The sequence below is a fragment of the Pristiophorus japonicus genome, chromosome 1, assembly GCF_044704955.1.
Source record: "Pristiophorus japonicus isolate sPriJap1 chromosome 1, sPriJap1.hap1, whole genome shotgun sequence".
NCBI lineage: Eukaryota > Metazoa > Chordata > Chondrichthyes > Pristiophoridae > Pristiophorus > Pristiophorus japonicus.
The window spans coordinates 191,595,121-191,610,823 of record NC_091977.1 but is presented as its reverse complement, the minus strand read 5'-3'; the positions used below and the strand labels follow the sequence as shown (position 1 = coordinate 191,610,823).

The window sequence follows — 15,703 nt, the reverse complement described above, 5'->3', positions numbered from 1 at the left end:
TCTGCCAACCAATTCTCTATCCACGCCAGTACATTACCCCCAATACCATGTGCTTTAATTTTGCACACTAATCTTTTGTGTGGGACCTTGTCAAAAGCCTTTTGAAAGTCCAAATACACCACATCCACTGGTTCTCCCTTGTCCACTCTACTAGTTACATCCTCAAAAAATTCCAGAAGATTTGTCAAGCATTTTTTCCCTTTCATAAATCCATGCTGACTTGGACCGATCCTGTCACTGCTTTCCAAATGCGCTGCTATTTCATCCTTAATAATTGATTCCAACATTTTCCCCAACTACTGATGTCAGGCTAACCGGTCTATAATTACCCATTTTCTCTTTCCCTCCTTTTTTAAAAAGTGGTGTTACATTAGCTACCCTCCAGTCCATAGGAATTGATCCAGAGTCGATAAGATTGTTGGAAAATGATCACCAATGCATCCACTATTTCTAGGGACACTTCCTTAAGTACTCTGGGATGCAGACAATCAGGCCTCGGGGATTTATTGGCCTTCAATCCCATTAATTTCCCCAACACAATTTCCCGCCTAATAAGGATATCCTTCGGTTCCTCCTTCTCACTAGACCCTCGGTCCCCTAGTACATCCGGAAGGTTATTTGTATCTTTCTTCGTGAAGACAGAACCAAAGTATTTGTTCAATTGGTCTGCCATTTCTTTGTTCCCCATTATAAATTCACTTGAGTCTGACTGCAAGGGACCACCGTTTGTCTTCACTAATCTTTTCCTCTTCACATATCCATAGAAGCTTTTGCAGTCAGTTTTTATGTTCTTGGCAAGCTTCCCCTCCTCATTAAACCCTTTGTCCTCCTCTGCTGCATTCTAAATTTCTCCCAGTCCTCAGGTTTGCTGCTTTTTCTGGCCCATTTATATGCCTCTTCCTTGGATCTAACACTATCCTTAATTTCCCTTGTTAGCCATGGTTGAGCCACCTTCCCTGTTTTATTTTTACTCCAGACAGGGATGTACAACTGTTGAAGTTCATCCATGTGATCTATAAATGTTTGCCATTGCCTATCCACCATCAACCCTTTAAGTATCATTTGCCAGTCTATTCTAGCCAATTCATGCCTCATGCTGTCAAAGTTAGCTTTCCTTAAGTTCAGGACCCTAGTTTCTGAATTAACTGTGTCACACTCCATCTTAATAAAGAATTCTACCATATTATGGTCACTCTTCCCCAAGGGGCCTCGCACAACAAGATTGCTAATTAGTCCCTTCTCATTGCACATCGCCCAGTCTGGGATGGCCAGCTCTCTAGTTGGTTCCTCGACATATTGGTCCAGAAAACCATCCCCAGTACACTCCAGGAAATCCTCCTCCACCGCATTGCTACCAATTTGGTTAGCCCAATCTATATGTAAATTAAAGTCGCCCATGATAACTGCTGTACCTTTATTGCACACATCCCTTATTTCTTGTTTGATGCTGTCCCCAACCTCACTACTATTGTTTGGTGGCCTGTACACAACTCCCACCGGCGTTTTCTGCCCTTTGGTATTCCGTAGCTCCACCCATACCGATTCCACATCATCCAAACCAATGTCCTTCCTTACTATTGCATTAATTTCCTCTTTAACTAGCAACGCCACCCCACCTCCTTTTCCTTTCTGTCTATCCTTCCTAAATGTTGAATACCCCTGGATGTTGAGCTCCCAGCCTTGGTCACCCTGGAGCCATGTCTGTGATGCCAATTACATCATATCCGTTAACTGCTATCTGCGCAGTTAATTCGTCCACCTTATTCCGAATACTCCTCGCATTGAGGCACAGAGCCTTCAGGCTTGTCTTTTTAACACACTTTGCCCCATTAGAATTTTGCTGTAATGTGGCCCCTTTTGTTTTTTGCCTTGGCTTTCTCTGCCCTCCATTTTTACTATTCTCCTTTCTATCTTTTGCCTCTGTCTCCCTTTTATTTCCCTCTGTCTCCCTGCATAGGTTCCCATCCCCCTGCCATATTAGTTTAACTCCTCCCCAACAGCACTAGCAAACAATGTCCCCCCGAGGACATTGGTTCTGGTCCTGCCCAGGTATCCTCTTCGAAACAGCAAACAAGTGGTTAAGTTAAATTTGTAAATATGCAAAATAAGTCTATATCCTTTGTTATGTATAAATATGCAAGTTATGTATGATGTTTGTTATAATAACTTTTTCATTAAAGAGGGAGAAGTGTAATGGCTGTAAGCTTGTAATGTTGTAGCTCCACACTGTGGATGTGGACGTACTGTGTTGCTGCAACTAAAGGTGAACAAATGAGTCAGCTGACCAGAAGCTTCCGGAACTTCTGAGATGCTGTCTGCCATTATAGAAAGCTGTGTGTGCTCTGTGAATATATCAATGGTGACCCCCAGGATGTTGATGGTGGCGGGTTTGGTGATGGTCATCACAGTCACTGTATTCTTTCGTCTTCAAAGTAATGTCCTTATTCTTTAAGGTTCTTACAGTAATTTTATTTATTTTTAAACACATTACATCTGTAAAGGATGATCAAATGTAATTTAATCTTTAGACATTTCAGAAACACTAAATTTTCCAGTGTGTCTATGTGGAATTTCCTTCAGCTATGCATGGGTGATCCTTTCATATACCTCAAACTTATACTGGATTCCATTGTCTTCCTGAACTTCAGTAGGAACATCAGGGAACCTGTGTAAAAGCAAGAGACAACTCAGGCTGATTCATAAGAGTTATTAGAACTTTATCAAAATTGCAGATATGACGGCGAGACAAACGACAACAACTTATATTTATATAGTGCATTTAACATAGTAAAAACATTCCAAGGCGCTTCACAGGAGTATTACAAGAAAAAAAATTTGACACCAAGCCACACAAGGTGAAATTACAGCAGGCTTGGTCAAAGAGCTAGGTTTTAAAGAAGCATCTTAAGGGAGGAAGGAGTGGTAGAGAGACGGAGAGGTTTTGACAGGGAATTCCAGAGCTTAGAGCCTATGCAACAGAAGGCATGGCAATGGTTGAGTGATTATAATCACGGATACTCAAGAGGCCAGTATTAGAGCAGCAAAGATATCTTGTGGGGTTGTGGGGCTGGAGGAGATTCGAGATAGGGAGGGGCGAGGCCATGGAGGGATTTGAAAACAAGGATGAGAATTTTAAAATTGAAGCGTTGCTTAAACAGGGGCCAAATGCAGGTCAGCGAGCACAGGGATGATGGGTGAATGGGACTTGGTGCGAGTTAGGACACGGGCAGCCGAGTTTCAGATGACCTTAAGTTTAGGTAGGGTAGAACGTGGGAGGCCAGCCAGGAGTGCGTTGGAATAGTCAAGGCTAGAGGTAACAAAGGCATGGATGAGGGTTTCAGCAGCAGATGAGCTGAGTCAAGGGCGGAGGCGGGCGATATTACAGAGGCGGAAATAGACGGTCTTAGTTATGCTGCGGATATGTGGTTGGAAGCTCATTTTCAGGGTCAAACATGACACCAAGGTTGTGAACAGTATGGTTCAGCCTCAGGCAGATGTTAGGGAGAGGGACGGAGTCAGTGGCTAGGGAACGCAGTTTGTGGCAGGAACCGAAAACAATGGCTTCGGTCTTCCCGATATTTAATTGGAGAAAATTTCTGCTCATCTAGTACTGGATGTCCGACAAGCAAACTGATAATTTAGAGACCATAGAGGGGTCGAGAGAAGTGGTGGTGAGGTAGAGCTGGGTCTCGTCAGCGTACATGTGGAAACTGACTGTGTTTTCGGATGATGTTGTGAAGAGGCAAATTGTAGATGAGAAATAGGAAGGGGCCAAGGATAGATCCTTGGGGGACACCAGAGGTAACGATGCTGGAGCAGGAAGGGAAGCCGTTGCAGGCGATTTCCTGGCTACAATTAGATAGATAAGAATGAAACCAGGCGAGTGCGATCCCACCCAGCTGGACAACGGTGGGGAGGCGTTGGAGGAGGATGGAGTGGTCAACTATGTCAAAGGCCAGACAAGTCAAGAAGGACGAGGAAGGATTGCTTACCTTTGTCACAGTCACAAAGGATGGTCACATGAGACTTTGATGAGAGCTGTTTCGGTACTGTGGCATTGGCGGAAACCTGATTGGAGGAATTCAAACATGGAGTTGTGGGAAGATGGGCACGCATTTGGGAGGCAACAACACGTTCAAGGACTTTGGAGAGGAAAGGGAGGTTAGAGATGGGGCAGTAGTTTACAAGGACAGAGGGGTCGGGGTTATATTTTTTTGAGGAGAGGAATGATGACGGCAGATTTGAGGGAGAAGGGGATAGTGCCTGAGGAGAACTGTTAACAATGTCAGCTAACATGGGAAGGAAGTTGGGTGGTCAACAGTTTGGTGGCAATAGGGTCGAGGGAGCAGGAAGTGGGTCTCATGGACAAGATGAGTGCGGGAGAGGTCATGAGGGGAGATTGGAGAGAAACTGGAGAAAGCTGCGAGTTCAGGGCTAGGATGGGGAGGACCTTTGAGGAAGTTTGGACTTGTGGGCTAGGGGAAGGAAGTGCCAGAGGCAGCTGAACGGATGGTCTCAATCTTAGAGACAAAGAAGTCTATGAGCTCCTCATACTTCTCAGAGATGAGGTGGAGGAGACAGGATAGTGGTTTAAAAAGAGTTAGCAGTGGAGAATAGAAACCAGGGTTTATCATTGCTTTCCAGAATGATTCTAGAGCAATTTTACCAGACGTGAGCAGGACCCGATAGTGCTTTATGTGATCCAGCTAGATCTGGTGGTGAATGGTCAAACCAGTTGTCCGCCATATCCGTTCAGGTTTGCGTCCGTTGGACTTAAGGGAACGAAGGGCCGTACCAGGGGGAATGGATAGGGTGAGAGAGAGTAATGGTTTAATAGGAACTAGGGCATCAAAGGTGGTGGAGAGGGTGTGTTTGAGCAGATCGGTAGCTGCAGAAATGGCGTGGTGAATGGACAGTTGGGATTTCGTAAGTGCAGTTGTAAGAGAGTTGGCAGAGTTTTTTTTCCAGGGGCGGACACAGAAGGATGTAGGGTTGGGGGGGGGGGGGGAGGGGGAGGGAAAAGAGAGGGAGAAGAGGAAGGGGGATGTGGGTGGAGATTGAGACGAGGAGGTGGTGAGAGATGGCCTTATCTGCGATTGACATGATGGAGTAGAGTAGCAAGGCCACGAGAGATGGCAAGGTCGAAGGGGTGGCCATGAATATGGGTTGGGGAGTTTACATGGAAGGAGATTAAGGGAGGATCGGAGGCTAGTGAACTCAGAGGAGAGAGCATGGTGAATTGAGATGGAGGTTGAAATCACCGCGGATGAGAAGTCGCTCAGTGCAAAGGCTGAGGGAGGAAAGCAGCAAAGATATCTGCGTAATAAATTTGTTATAGTATTTGGGTGGGTGGTAGAGAATGAGAATTTTAAATGAGAGGTGAGAGGGGTGGAAGAAGGTGAGAGGGGTGGAATAGGGTGAGATGCTCAAAGGAGGAGAAAGTGCCGGAGGAGTAAGGGGACAGACCAAGGTGTGATTTGCTGATGAGAGCCACACCGCCACCACGGAGGTCGGAGCGGGGTAAGTGGTGAAAGGTATAGCCAGGTGGGGTAAGGTGCCATCACCCCTCTGCCAAGTTTCCGTCAGGGCCAAGATGTCGATGCAATCATCCATGATAAGCTCATGGATGGCAAAGACCTTGTTCGCAAGTGAGCGGACATTCTGGAGGGAAATGCGGAGAGGATTGGCATTAGCTGACCCACTGCCAGCGTCCACAGGGTCAGCGCTGGGAGGGGCGAGTTGGACGGGGAGGAGATTAGCAAGATTAGCCCCCAGTGGGAAGGTCGGTGAGAGAGTAGGTTGGGACAGATAGAGTTGCTGTTCGAAAGGAGGCAATGAGTGCTTCGATGGGCCCTTCGTTGGATGCCAAGAGAGGTACAGACGGAAGCTGTAGGCTTATCTAGGAGGGAGTCAAGCCTGGGACGGTGGCATGAGAGTAGGAAGGTCGAAGAGTAATGGAGGATTGAGGTAGGGATTTGGGAGGGCAGGGTATCTGAGAGAAGAGAGATGAAAGGAGGCATGATGACAGGAGGGAGTGGTCAGGGAGGGATAGGGAGAAAATAAATGAACGGCTTGGATGCGGAACAGCAGCCAAAGTGCGCATGCAAATGGACACAGGGAAAAGCTCAGGTTACTTAAGCCTAGTTATGTAGTAATGAATTGGATACATATTTCCTGGGAGCAGGGAATAGATTGGCGACAGTAGTCGGGAGATCAGGGTCAAAGTCAGAGGTCCATGGAGGGATAAAGCCTACGTAAGCAGGATGGAGCCAGCGTGGAGCATTGATGAACTGCTGTCTAAATTCAGAGACTGGTGTAGTAGGGGAGCGAAGTCCAGAAACTATTTGAAGTGTGGAGAGTTCGAGGTTCGAGGTTGTTGCCTAGGAATGAGAGTCGGAAGCGGTGCAGAAAAATGATGGCAAAATTGACACAAGTTGGAGGACACCGTAAATCAAAGCAGCAGAGAAAATGTAAAATAACAACAAGCCAGTGACCAGAAAAGCTGAAAAACCAGCAGAACGACAGCAAGTGAAACAGCAGCTGCTTTCCAGGAGCCGACAAAGATGACAAACCAGTAGATCCAGTTCATCAGACACACAGCTGCAGTTTAAAAGTTAAAAAAAAAAATCGATACTGACTGCCCAGTCTCGATCTCCTCCCCTCACCTTGTACAAGCCCCAATCCCCCTGACCCCCAGCCCCACCTATCACTCAAGCCTCAATCTCTCGACCACCCCCAGTCTCTGACTCCCTCCCCACAGCCTCCTAAACTCCGATCCGAATTCCCCAGACAATAAACAGAGCGTGCTATGTATGCACACGATAGATAACAGTGCTGCGTCATTTCCCAGGTACTGAATACTCAAATGCCACTCTTGTTAGCAAGCACAGAGTTCTACAGATTGGAAGCCACAAAATGCAGAATGGCTTGTTCAGCGCCACTGTGGTTTCTCCAACAGCTTTCAATTGAACTTCAAACCATTCGTTGCACATATATAGCTGCAATCAGGAATTGGTCAGTTTGAATCTAGAATTGGTTATTGTGTGCCAGGGGACTATATTAATTCTCAAGGATTTTGACTCAGCGACGATGAAGGAACAGCGATATAGTTGCAAGTCAGGATGGTGTGTAACTTGGAGGGAAACTTGCAGGTGATGGTGTTCCCATGCGCCTGCTGCCCTTATCCTTCTAGATGGTAGAGGTCGCGGGTTTGGGAGGTGCTGCCAAAGACGCCTTGGCGAGTTGCTGCAGTGCATCTTGATATCACGAGGAGTGAATCAAATTGGCTGAAGACTGGTTTCTGTGATGGTGGGGACCTCAGGCAGAGGCTGATATGGTGGGGTGGTAATTGGCCAGATTGGATTTGTCCTGCTTTTTGTGGACAAAACATATCTGGGCAGTTTTCCATATTGTCTGGCCGATGCCAGTGTTGCAGCTATACTAGAACAGGCTAGAGGCGCGGCTGGTTCTGGAGCACAAGTTTTCAGCACGACAGCCGGGATGTTGTTGCAGCCCATAGCCTTTGTTGTATGCAGTGTGCTCAGCCGCTTCTTGATATCACGTGGAGTGAATCGAATTGGTTGAAGACTGGCTTCTGTGATGGTGGGGACCTCAGGAGGAGGCCGATATGGATCATCCACTCGGCACTTCTGGCTGAAGATGCTTCAGCCTTGACTTTTTCACTCACGTGCTGGGCTCCGCCATCATTGAGGATGGGTATAATCATGGAGTCTCCTCCTCCAGTTAGTTGTTTAGTGGTCCATCATCATTCAGGACTGCAGGGCTTTGATCTGATTCATTGATTGTAGGATTACTTAGCTCTGTCTATAGCATGCTGTTTCTGTTACTTAGCCTGCATGTAGTCCTGTGTTGCAGCTCAGGCATCTCATTTTTAGGTATGCCTGGTGCTGCTCCTGGCATACTCTTCTGCACTCCTCATTGAACCAGGGTTGGTCCCCTGGCTTGATGATAATGGTAGCGTGAGGGAGATGCCGGGCCATGAGGTTAGAGTGAGAAGGACTTTGCAGGGTCGACGGGGCTGGGTGTACAATTGTTGTGTCCGAAACCGGTGCCGAGGTCAAAGCCGGGTGGTCTGTCCAGTTTTATTATTCCTTTAGCTGTTTTTTTTACAACTGAGTTGACAGTTAAGAGTCAACCAATTGCTGTGGACTCACATATAGGTAGATTTCCTGCCCTAAAAGGACATTAGAGAACCAGATGGGTTTTTACGACAATCCAGTAGTTTTATGGTCACCGTTACTGATGCTAGCTTTTCGTTCCAGATTTATTGAATTAACCAAATTTACAATTCCCCAGGCCCAGCTGCTGTGGTGAGATTTGAATTCACATCTCCAGATTATTAGTCCAGGTATCTGAGTTACTAGCCCCATAACATAACCATTATGCTACAATTCCCAGTGACTTACTTAGGAAGGAGCTTGAACTTATTTAAATCCATCTCCTGTATGAAAGTATCACTTTCAAAGTCCTTCAGAATACGAGTCACAAAAATACGATGTGAAACTGGGCTTTCCATGGCCTCCTAGGAAAGAACATTTTAAAAATTAGCATAGACTGGTGTTTTGCCCCTTTTAATTGTAGACCATCATTATTTACCTCTCAATCAACATTACTAAAACTGATTATCTGGTCATCATCACACTGCTGTTTGTGGGACCTTGCAGCGCACAAATTGGCTGCCACATTACAACAGTGCCTACACTTCAAAAGTACTTAATTGGCTGTAAAGCACTTTGGGGTGTCCTGAGGTTGTGAAAAACGCTATATAAATGCAAGTCTTTCTTTCTTTATTTGTTCATGGCCCCAACCATTTCACTATTCATGTAACGGTTATTATGCTGAAAAATCCAGAATAAAACGATGTTGACTCAGTAAATGGTGATTTGAATTCATCAGTTTCTCTACCTTTGCACTAAAATAGCTGCTGTAGTGCCAATTGAACAGGTTATGGGATGTTTGAGAGGAACTGACAAACAATCCAATAGATCAATCCTTCAATTTCAGTCAAGTCGCAAATCTAAAAGACTCTACCATAAATGAGGAAGGCTGGAGCATAGATAGTGGAGTCAATTTTCTTTCATGAGTTTCAGGTTAAAATGGTGCCTGGGGCTCGTGGGAGGGCTGAGTTGACAAAATCTAGTGTGCAACTGAGCCATATAGGCGATGCTCAGGCCTTAGTCTGTAATGAGTTAGCTGATCTCAGTGGCGATGCAACAGGGCCACTACAACTCAAGAAGGAAAACATCCGCCAGGATTCCCACTCCTGTACACTGTACATGTAGACGTTGGGCCAGGCAGGAACGAGTGAGGCTATAAGGTGCAAAAATGAGAAAGCTTGCATGCCATGGAGCTATAACCCACTAGAGCCAATACTTTCAGGTGAGAAAATTGGCAACAGAATCTTTTGATTATAAACTAATTTCCAAATGCACATCAAAAGTTGTATGTGGAGAGATTTCAAGAGATCTATGTCCCCACTGGGACATAATAGTGCTAATGTTCTTAAATTGAAAATTGTACTGCCGAGTGTGCCACTGACTTCATCGATCAAAAAGGTCAAAATGTTTGATCCCAGGCCAGCACAGTTACCATCTCTCAGCCAGAGCAGGAGTCTCAGCAACTTGAGGCTAGAAAGGAGAAGCAAAAAATATATATACGGGCCAGGGTTTCTGCTCCCGACCGCTGTGAATTGCACAGTTAGCACACATTTTGGGTATGGTCAAGATCAGGTTTGGCTGCAATGTTTCTCATGGTAAAATGGACCATGAATATTCATAACAGGTGGCAACAGGTTCTCCCATGACTCTCTCCACATGCTTATGGAGTGAGTCACAGCACGCAGGGAGGTTTTCTTCCCATCCAATGGGCGGAAGAGACCTCCCCAGGACATCAACGCAGCCTGGTTGCGCATTGCACAGGAGGGCACAAGCAGGGATGTCATCAGGAGGACCAGGTTGCAGTGGCGCAAACCTTTCAATGATCTCAGTAGATCATGAAACGTTTCTGCAAAGCCACACTCAACCTCATCGTGCTGTGTCACTCATCACATCCCCATCACTCGGTCTTCCCTACACTACTCCTGCATATCCTTACTCACACTAACTTGCCTTTCACCTCCACCTATCCCTCTCTACATTATCCCTTCCCCACCTCACTAGCCACCCATCACACTCACCCTCATCCGAGTGCAATCATACTAACTAACAACACACAAGGGTAGGCACTTGGGTGTTTTATGCAATGTTCATGTAAAGTTTCTGTTAATGTGGTGTCAAACATTGAAAACTTTATTTTCAACATTTTGTGTTCTTGGACAGATTTGTGAACACCTTTGGAAGTGGTTTAGTGAGTTGCAGTGAATGGTGAGACAGAACAGTACCCCTGCAATGGTGATGAGTGTGAAAGGAATGGCTTGGGCATTGTGGGGATGCTTTCTGTTGCTGGTGTGGGGTGGTGCCAACCTGGCGCATCATGTGGCAGCCAGGATGTACAACGTCAAGTAAAGTAAATGTGGCCATGGTGAGGCCATCCCTGGCCTCCCGGGCAGCAATGTGTTGATGCCCTGTGTCCTGTCCAGCATCAGGTGATTGCAGGGACAGTTGCTGTTGGTGTTGCTGGTGTGCCTGATGATCGTGGTGGGATTCGGAGGACCACGGTGAAATTCGTTCAAGGGCACCGATGCAATAGATGGCAGGTGAGGTTGAGATGACAGAAGCAATCTGTCAATGATGAGAGAGGTTGCTCAAGGAGGTGACAGTGGATATAGTTTATTCCAAACTGCATAAAGCTCAAAAGTATATTCCAAATCCTGAAGGCTCCAGCTTCTAATATTGGAAAGTGAACAGCTGTGAAATGGTGATTTTTATATCACTTTTGCAGCAGTCACCTATTCAGAGCAATGGTGAGTCACTGAAAACCCGACGTACTTACCGGCCGTGATCCCCGAGTGACGGAACCTCGTGAAAAAGTTGGAAAAATGGTTAGTAGCTGGTAAAATGCTGCTCAAGTACCTTTGAACACCCTCTGAATTAGCATACCCACCGTTTAGTGCCGGGGCTGGAAAGCACAGGCAGAGCCGGCACTTGGGAAACTTATACAGGGGCGGGTTCAGAGCGGGATACCGCTCCGCTGTCAATCTTTTAGATTTTGACAGTGGACCCGCCTGCAAACCCACCATCTGAGCACCGGCAAAATCCAGCCCCAAGTTTCTAGTGTTGCTGCCCAACCTTATAAACTGCAGCCTTTCCTTAGAAAATGTATTCAGGTGCTCTCAAGTTGGAGATACCTAAAGAATCGGAGAGAAAGGAGGAAGAAAATAAGAGCAAGAGAGAGATACAAAATCTCAGTCTGATTGCAATGATGGAAAAAGAAATTCTCTAAATTCCCAATTTCTAATCTGAAGTGGCCCTGAACAGTGCAGAATTTGTTCATAGCACATTTGTAAAACACAGGTTTATCATGACAAAAAAGCCATTTACTGGTCAGAAGGAGCTCCCCAAGGTCCAAGTTCTGATAAAAGGTCATCGACCAGAAACATTAACTCTGTTTCTCTCTCTCGACAGATGCTGCCTGACCTGCTGAGTATTTCCATCATTTTCGGATTTTATTTCAGATTTCCAGCATCCGCAGTATTTTGCTTTTGTCCATGATCAATCGGTTTTCCTCTTCAATTTGCTGGCCTTCATTTGATCAAAAGACCAATTACAGTTTGTTACTTACTGGATTTGGTGGGACATTTAGGGATTCCAGTTGCATCTGAATTAGAATACAAGTATGGAATGAGAAAAAAAAACAGCAGCCCATCACTTCGAGTCGGCATTGTGAAGTTTCTCCACGTGGGTGCTCCCACATTGACTTCATCTCCTGAGGGAGGCAAATAATCACAAGCAACATTTTCAAAAAGTAAAAGAAAACCACATTATTCCTCTTTCCTCGAGAATATCAAATCGGTGAATGAATCCTTTTGTATCTTTGAATTTAAAAAAAGGGAAAAAATACACACATCCAATTGAGAGTGAACTGGTCATTTGGATGGTAGGAAAAGATTATTCTGGTACAACTGTCTACTGCAAGTACAATTTTCTTCAACAGGAAAAAAAGACAAAACAAAATAAGGTAGAAATTTTACCCATAGTAGACTATTTAAATCTCATTCTCATGGTTCTTTGCGGTTTAAAACAGCTTGGTGATCTTGTACCTATCTTTCCAAAAGACAACTGCCCTGTAGTGTTGTTCGGAGTGAGTGTATGCTTATAATAGACAGAGCTGGAAATGGAGCATTTTTCCTCTGTTTGGGCTCAGTATCTGCATCACAGATGTCCAGGTCTGTATAGTACAAGTTTGATGCAGATTATAAAAGGTAAATTCTGCCAGGATTCACCCTAAATCAATCATGATCCACACCAGTGGGAAACTGCTATCTCCCACACAACTCATCCTTGCAGGCTTACATTGAGGTCGTCAATTTCATTGAAATGGTTTTATCTTCACAAGAAACGATCCAAACGCATGACATTTTCATCCTATCATTTGAACTTTGAATCTAGGTTCTAGAGGTGAAAGAACAGTATTTTGACCCAAGCACCCAGTCCCCCTCTTGTTGTACCTTCACTCGGTGAACAATCAGAAGCAAAGAATATTATACTGAGATTTATCAATTTCTTTGACAAAACTTGATACTTTTGAATATGGAGCCATTACGCTTAATTAAATACCACCTTTTCAGGCAAGTGACAACATTTTTTTCAGAAAGAACTGCCAGACCCATGCAACTAATGACAGCTGAGACTACGGGAGGCACAACAGACATTTATTTAATATACCTCATATCTAAGGCACCCACGCCCAGTGGAATGTCTTGGACAATCAATGAATTACTTTCAGATGAGATGATAAATGAAGGCCCTCTCTACCACTCTCAGGTGAACACAAGAGGTCTCATGGCACTATTCAAAAAAAGAGTGGAGAGTTCTCCTTGCATTCTGGAGGACAATGCATCAAATGCAGAAGCGTACGGGTCTTTCTCTTGGGTATATCTGGGCCAGTAAGGTTTTAAAAAAAAAATTTAATCTGGGGACACTGGCAAGGCCACAATTATCGCCCATTCCTGGTTCCCTCGAGCGATGAAGAAGTAACAACAAAGTGATTTGGCAATTATAGGCCCTGAAATTCCAGTCGGAGGCTTCCCGCAGGCAATTGCCTTCAACCTGAAACATTCTACGAAATTATCTGGTGATCCGGGAGGAGCCTGCAATTCCCAGTGGAGAGACCTTCTCTTCCCGTGCTGCGAAGCGCGCTCCCGTCCTCGAGGTTCCCACGCAGAAGGTGCAGTCACATGTGACTGCTCAGCCAATTAGGTAAAGTATTCTCAATTAATAGCAATGGGAACTCCGTATCTACAAGTTCTCATTGCTATTAATTGAGGGGAAAAAAAAACAATAACACCAAATTTAAAAAAATCACACCTCACATAATTAAAATTAATTGAAATTAAAGTTAATAAATATCTTGAGAAAAAAAATTCGAGTTTTAAAAAAGTTTTTTAAATTATGGTTTAAAATAAATTTAACATAGTGGGCAGGGTTTTTAAAAATAAAATGTGTATTTTTAATTTTATTTTTCATGTTTTAAGTGTGCTATAAGACTCTTACGCCTGTAAAAGTAGGCTATGCGCCTGTTCTTATCAGGCGCAAGCGCCTGTTCTTATCAGGCACACGAGTTTTGAGGCCATTTGCTGGGCAAGATATGGGTAAATCCCGCAATCTTGCCTTTGCAAATGTCCTCGCTTCCGAGATGCGGATGATCTGTCAAGCTGGGTCCCCTGAACCCAACTGGCTGGGGTTTAATGGAGTTTTATGAACATCACGTGATTAGCTAAGCCAATCACAACTCAACAGCTCTACAAACCTGTAAGCATACTCACAGCTGCATACATTACAGGTACCTATACAATTAACCCAATGCAAGATATGCTATTCAGTTGATGAAATCAGGTCCGGTGTACTGAGTCAGCAACAGAATTGTAATCTTGCTTTGATTCCAACCAAAAATTTAACAACTATAAAAAAATCCCTCATCTGTAGGTTTATAGTAAACTAGAGACACAACGATTTATACAACCTATCAGAAAACTATTAGTCTGAGATTTTAAGCCGGACAGAGATGAGATGTTTGCCTGTATTTTCATTACAGATAATACTTCAACTGTTAAATAATTACTGCGATCAAACTGATCTTTTCCTTAATATTAAATTTAAAAACAAGAGTGGGTATTAAAACGGGGAGAGAACTGAAAATACAAGTGTTTTCTCTAGAATCCTTTACTTTATTACAAATAGAAAATCCAAGCGTTGAGTTTTAGCAAGTGAGAACATTTTCTTTGTATATTGTGTGTAATAAAATGGTAAACCTATTTTTGACAAACAGGTTTACAATTTCATTACACAAAGTACAAAGAACGGAGGGAATCTTCTCCTGAAAATAATCAAAGTTTTAGCATCATTCATCAACTCCCTCAGCCTCCTGGTTCAGTCAACTAGCTGTAAAAGTAAATGTATGAACCAGAGATGCGTTTCAGTAACATTATGCTAAATTGAACAGTAGTGCAGCTAACAACAGCAGCTGAAGTTATGCACCTTCAAAGGATGCAGCTTCTCCTCTCCCTCTCAACCCCCACACTAAGTGCCTTTGAAATGGCATTGAAAGAGATGAAGTCTTTAATATTTACACTCTGTGACTGCTGCTTTCTCTCCGTTATTTCTGCTGCTTTTAACTCTTGGATAATGTCAAATCAATAGGGCTCTCTCACGCAGCTGAACTTTTCTCTGGCCTTGTTTTCTATTCCGAAGGAATTAACAGTTTATGGGTTTAGATTTGCACAGCTTTCAACAAACAGACTAGAATTCAATTCCAAGATTCTCCTGTGTTTTCAAATCGATTTATTTATGGAGACCATGTTCATATGTCATGAACAGGTACAGAAAATAATCAAAAAGGCTAATAGAATGCTGGCCTTTATATCTGGAGGACTAGAGTATAAGGGGGGGGGGGAGAAGTTATGCTGCAGCTATACAAAACCCTGGTTTAACCACACCTGCAGTACTATGAGTAATATAGCAGTATTAGGCAGTCCCTCGGGGTCGAGGAGGACCCGCTTCCAAACCCCGCCCCCCTCACCCCAAAAATAGTTCAGGTGTTTCCATGAGGGACGCTGTTGAGTCCTTAACTCTTAAACATAATCACACGAGGCACGTACTGCAGACACAGTCACTCTGTGACCGTCACCTTTATTGCCTGGACCAAGGAGTGCCGGCCCTGCGAGGGACCTCCCTTATATACCTGAATCTCCAGGTAAGGAGTGTCTCCCACAAGTACACCCCATGTGGTCAAGGTATGCATTTCTAGTAAGTATGTACAGTATGTAGTGGTTACATGAGGGTTACAATTGTATAAGGGTTACAGTAGTATGCTGGTTACATACATGACATCACCTCCCCCCTCACGTCTTTTTGACTCAAAGGTTAAGTCTATCAGGTGGTCGACGCTCTCTCGTGGAGCGCCGCAGTTGAGGCTCTGGTGGCTGAGCCTTGGCATGCGTTTCTGTCACCTGAGGTGATTCCGGCCTGTCCGTGCTGGCCGCAGGGACTGTGCATGCTGGTGATTGTCCTTGTTGCTCGTCCACTGG

At 44.6% G+C, this 15,703-nt stretch overlaps 1 protein-coding gene across 1 annotated transcript in view; it reads right to left on the bottom strand.

Moving 5' to 3' along the window:
• Window positions 1-2,454: 2,454 nt before the first annotated feature.
• The window catches only part of dhfr (dihydrofolate reductase), a 43,009-nt gene continuing 29,760 nt past the window's right edge, over window positions 2,455-15,703 (bottom strand). Inside the window, exons 5-6 of the mRNA XM_070867481.1 lie at window positions 8,427-8,542; window positions 2,455-2,665 (exon numbers count right to left, since the gene is read on the bottom strand). Coding sequence (XP_070723582.1) covers window positions 2,581-2,665; window positions 8,427-8,542 — 201 coding nt within the window. The 3' untranslated portion in view covers window positions 2,455-2,580. The remainder of the gene's footprint in view (window positions 2,666-8,426; window positions 8,543-15,703) is intronic.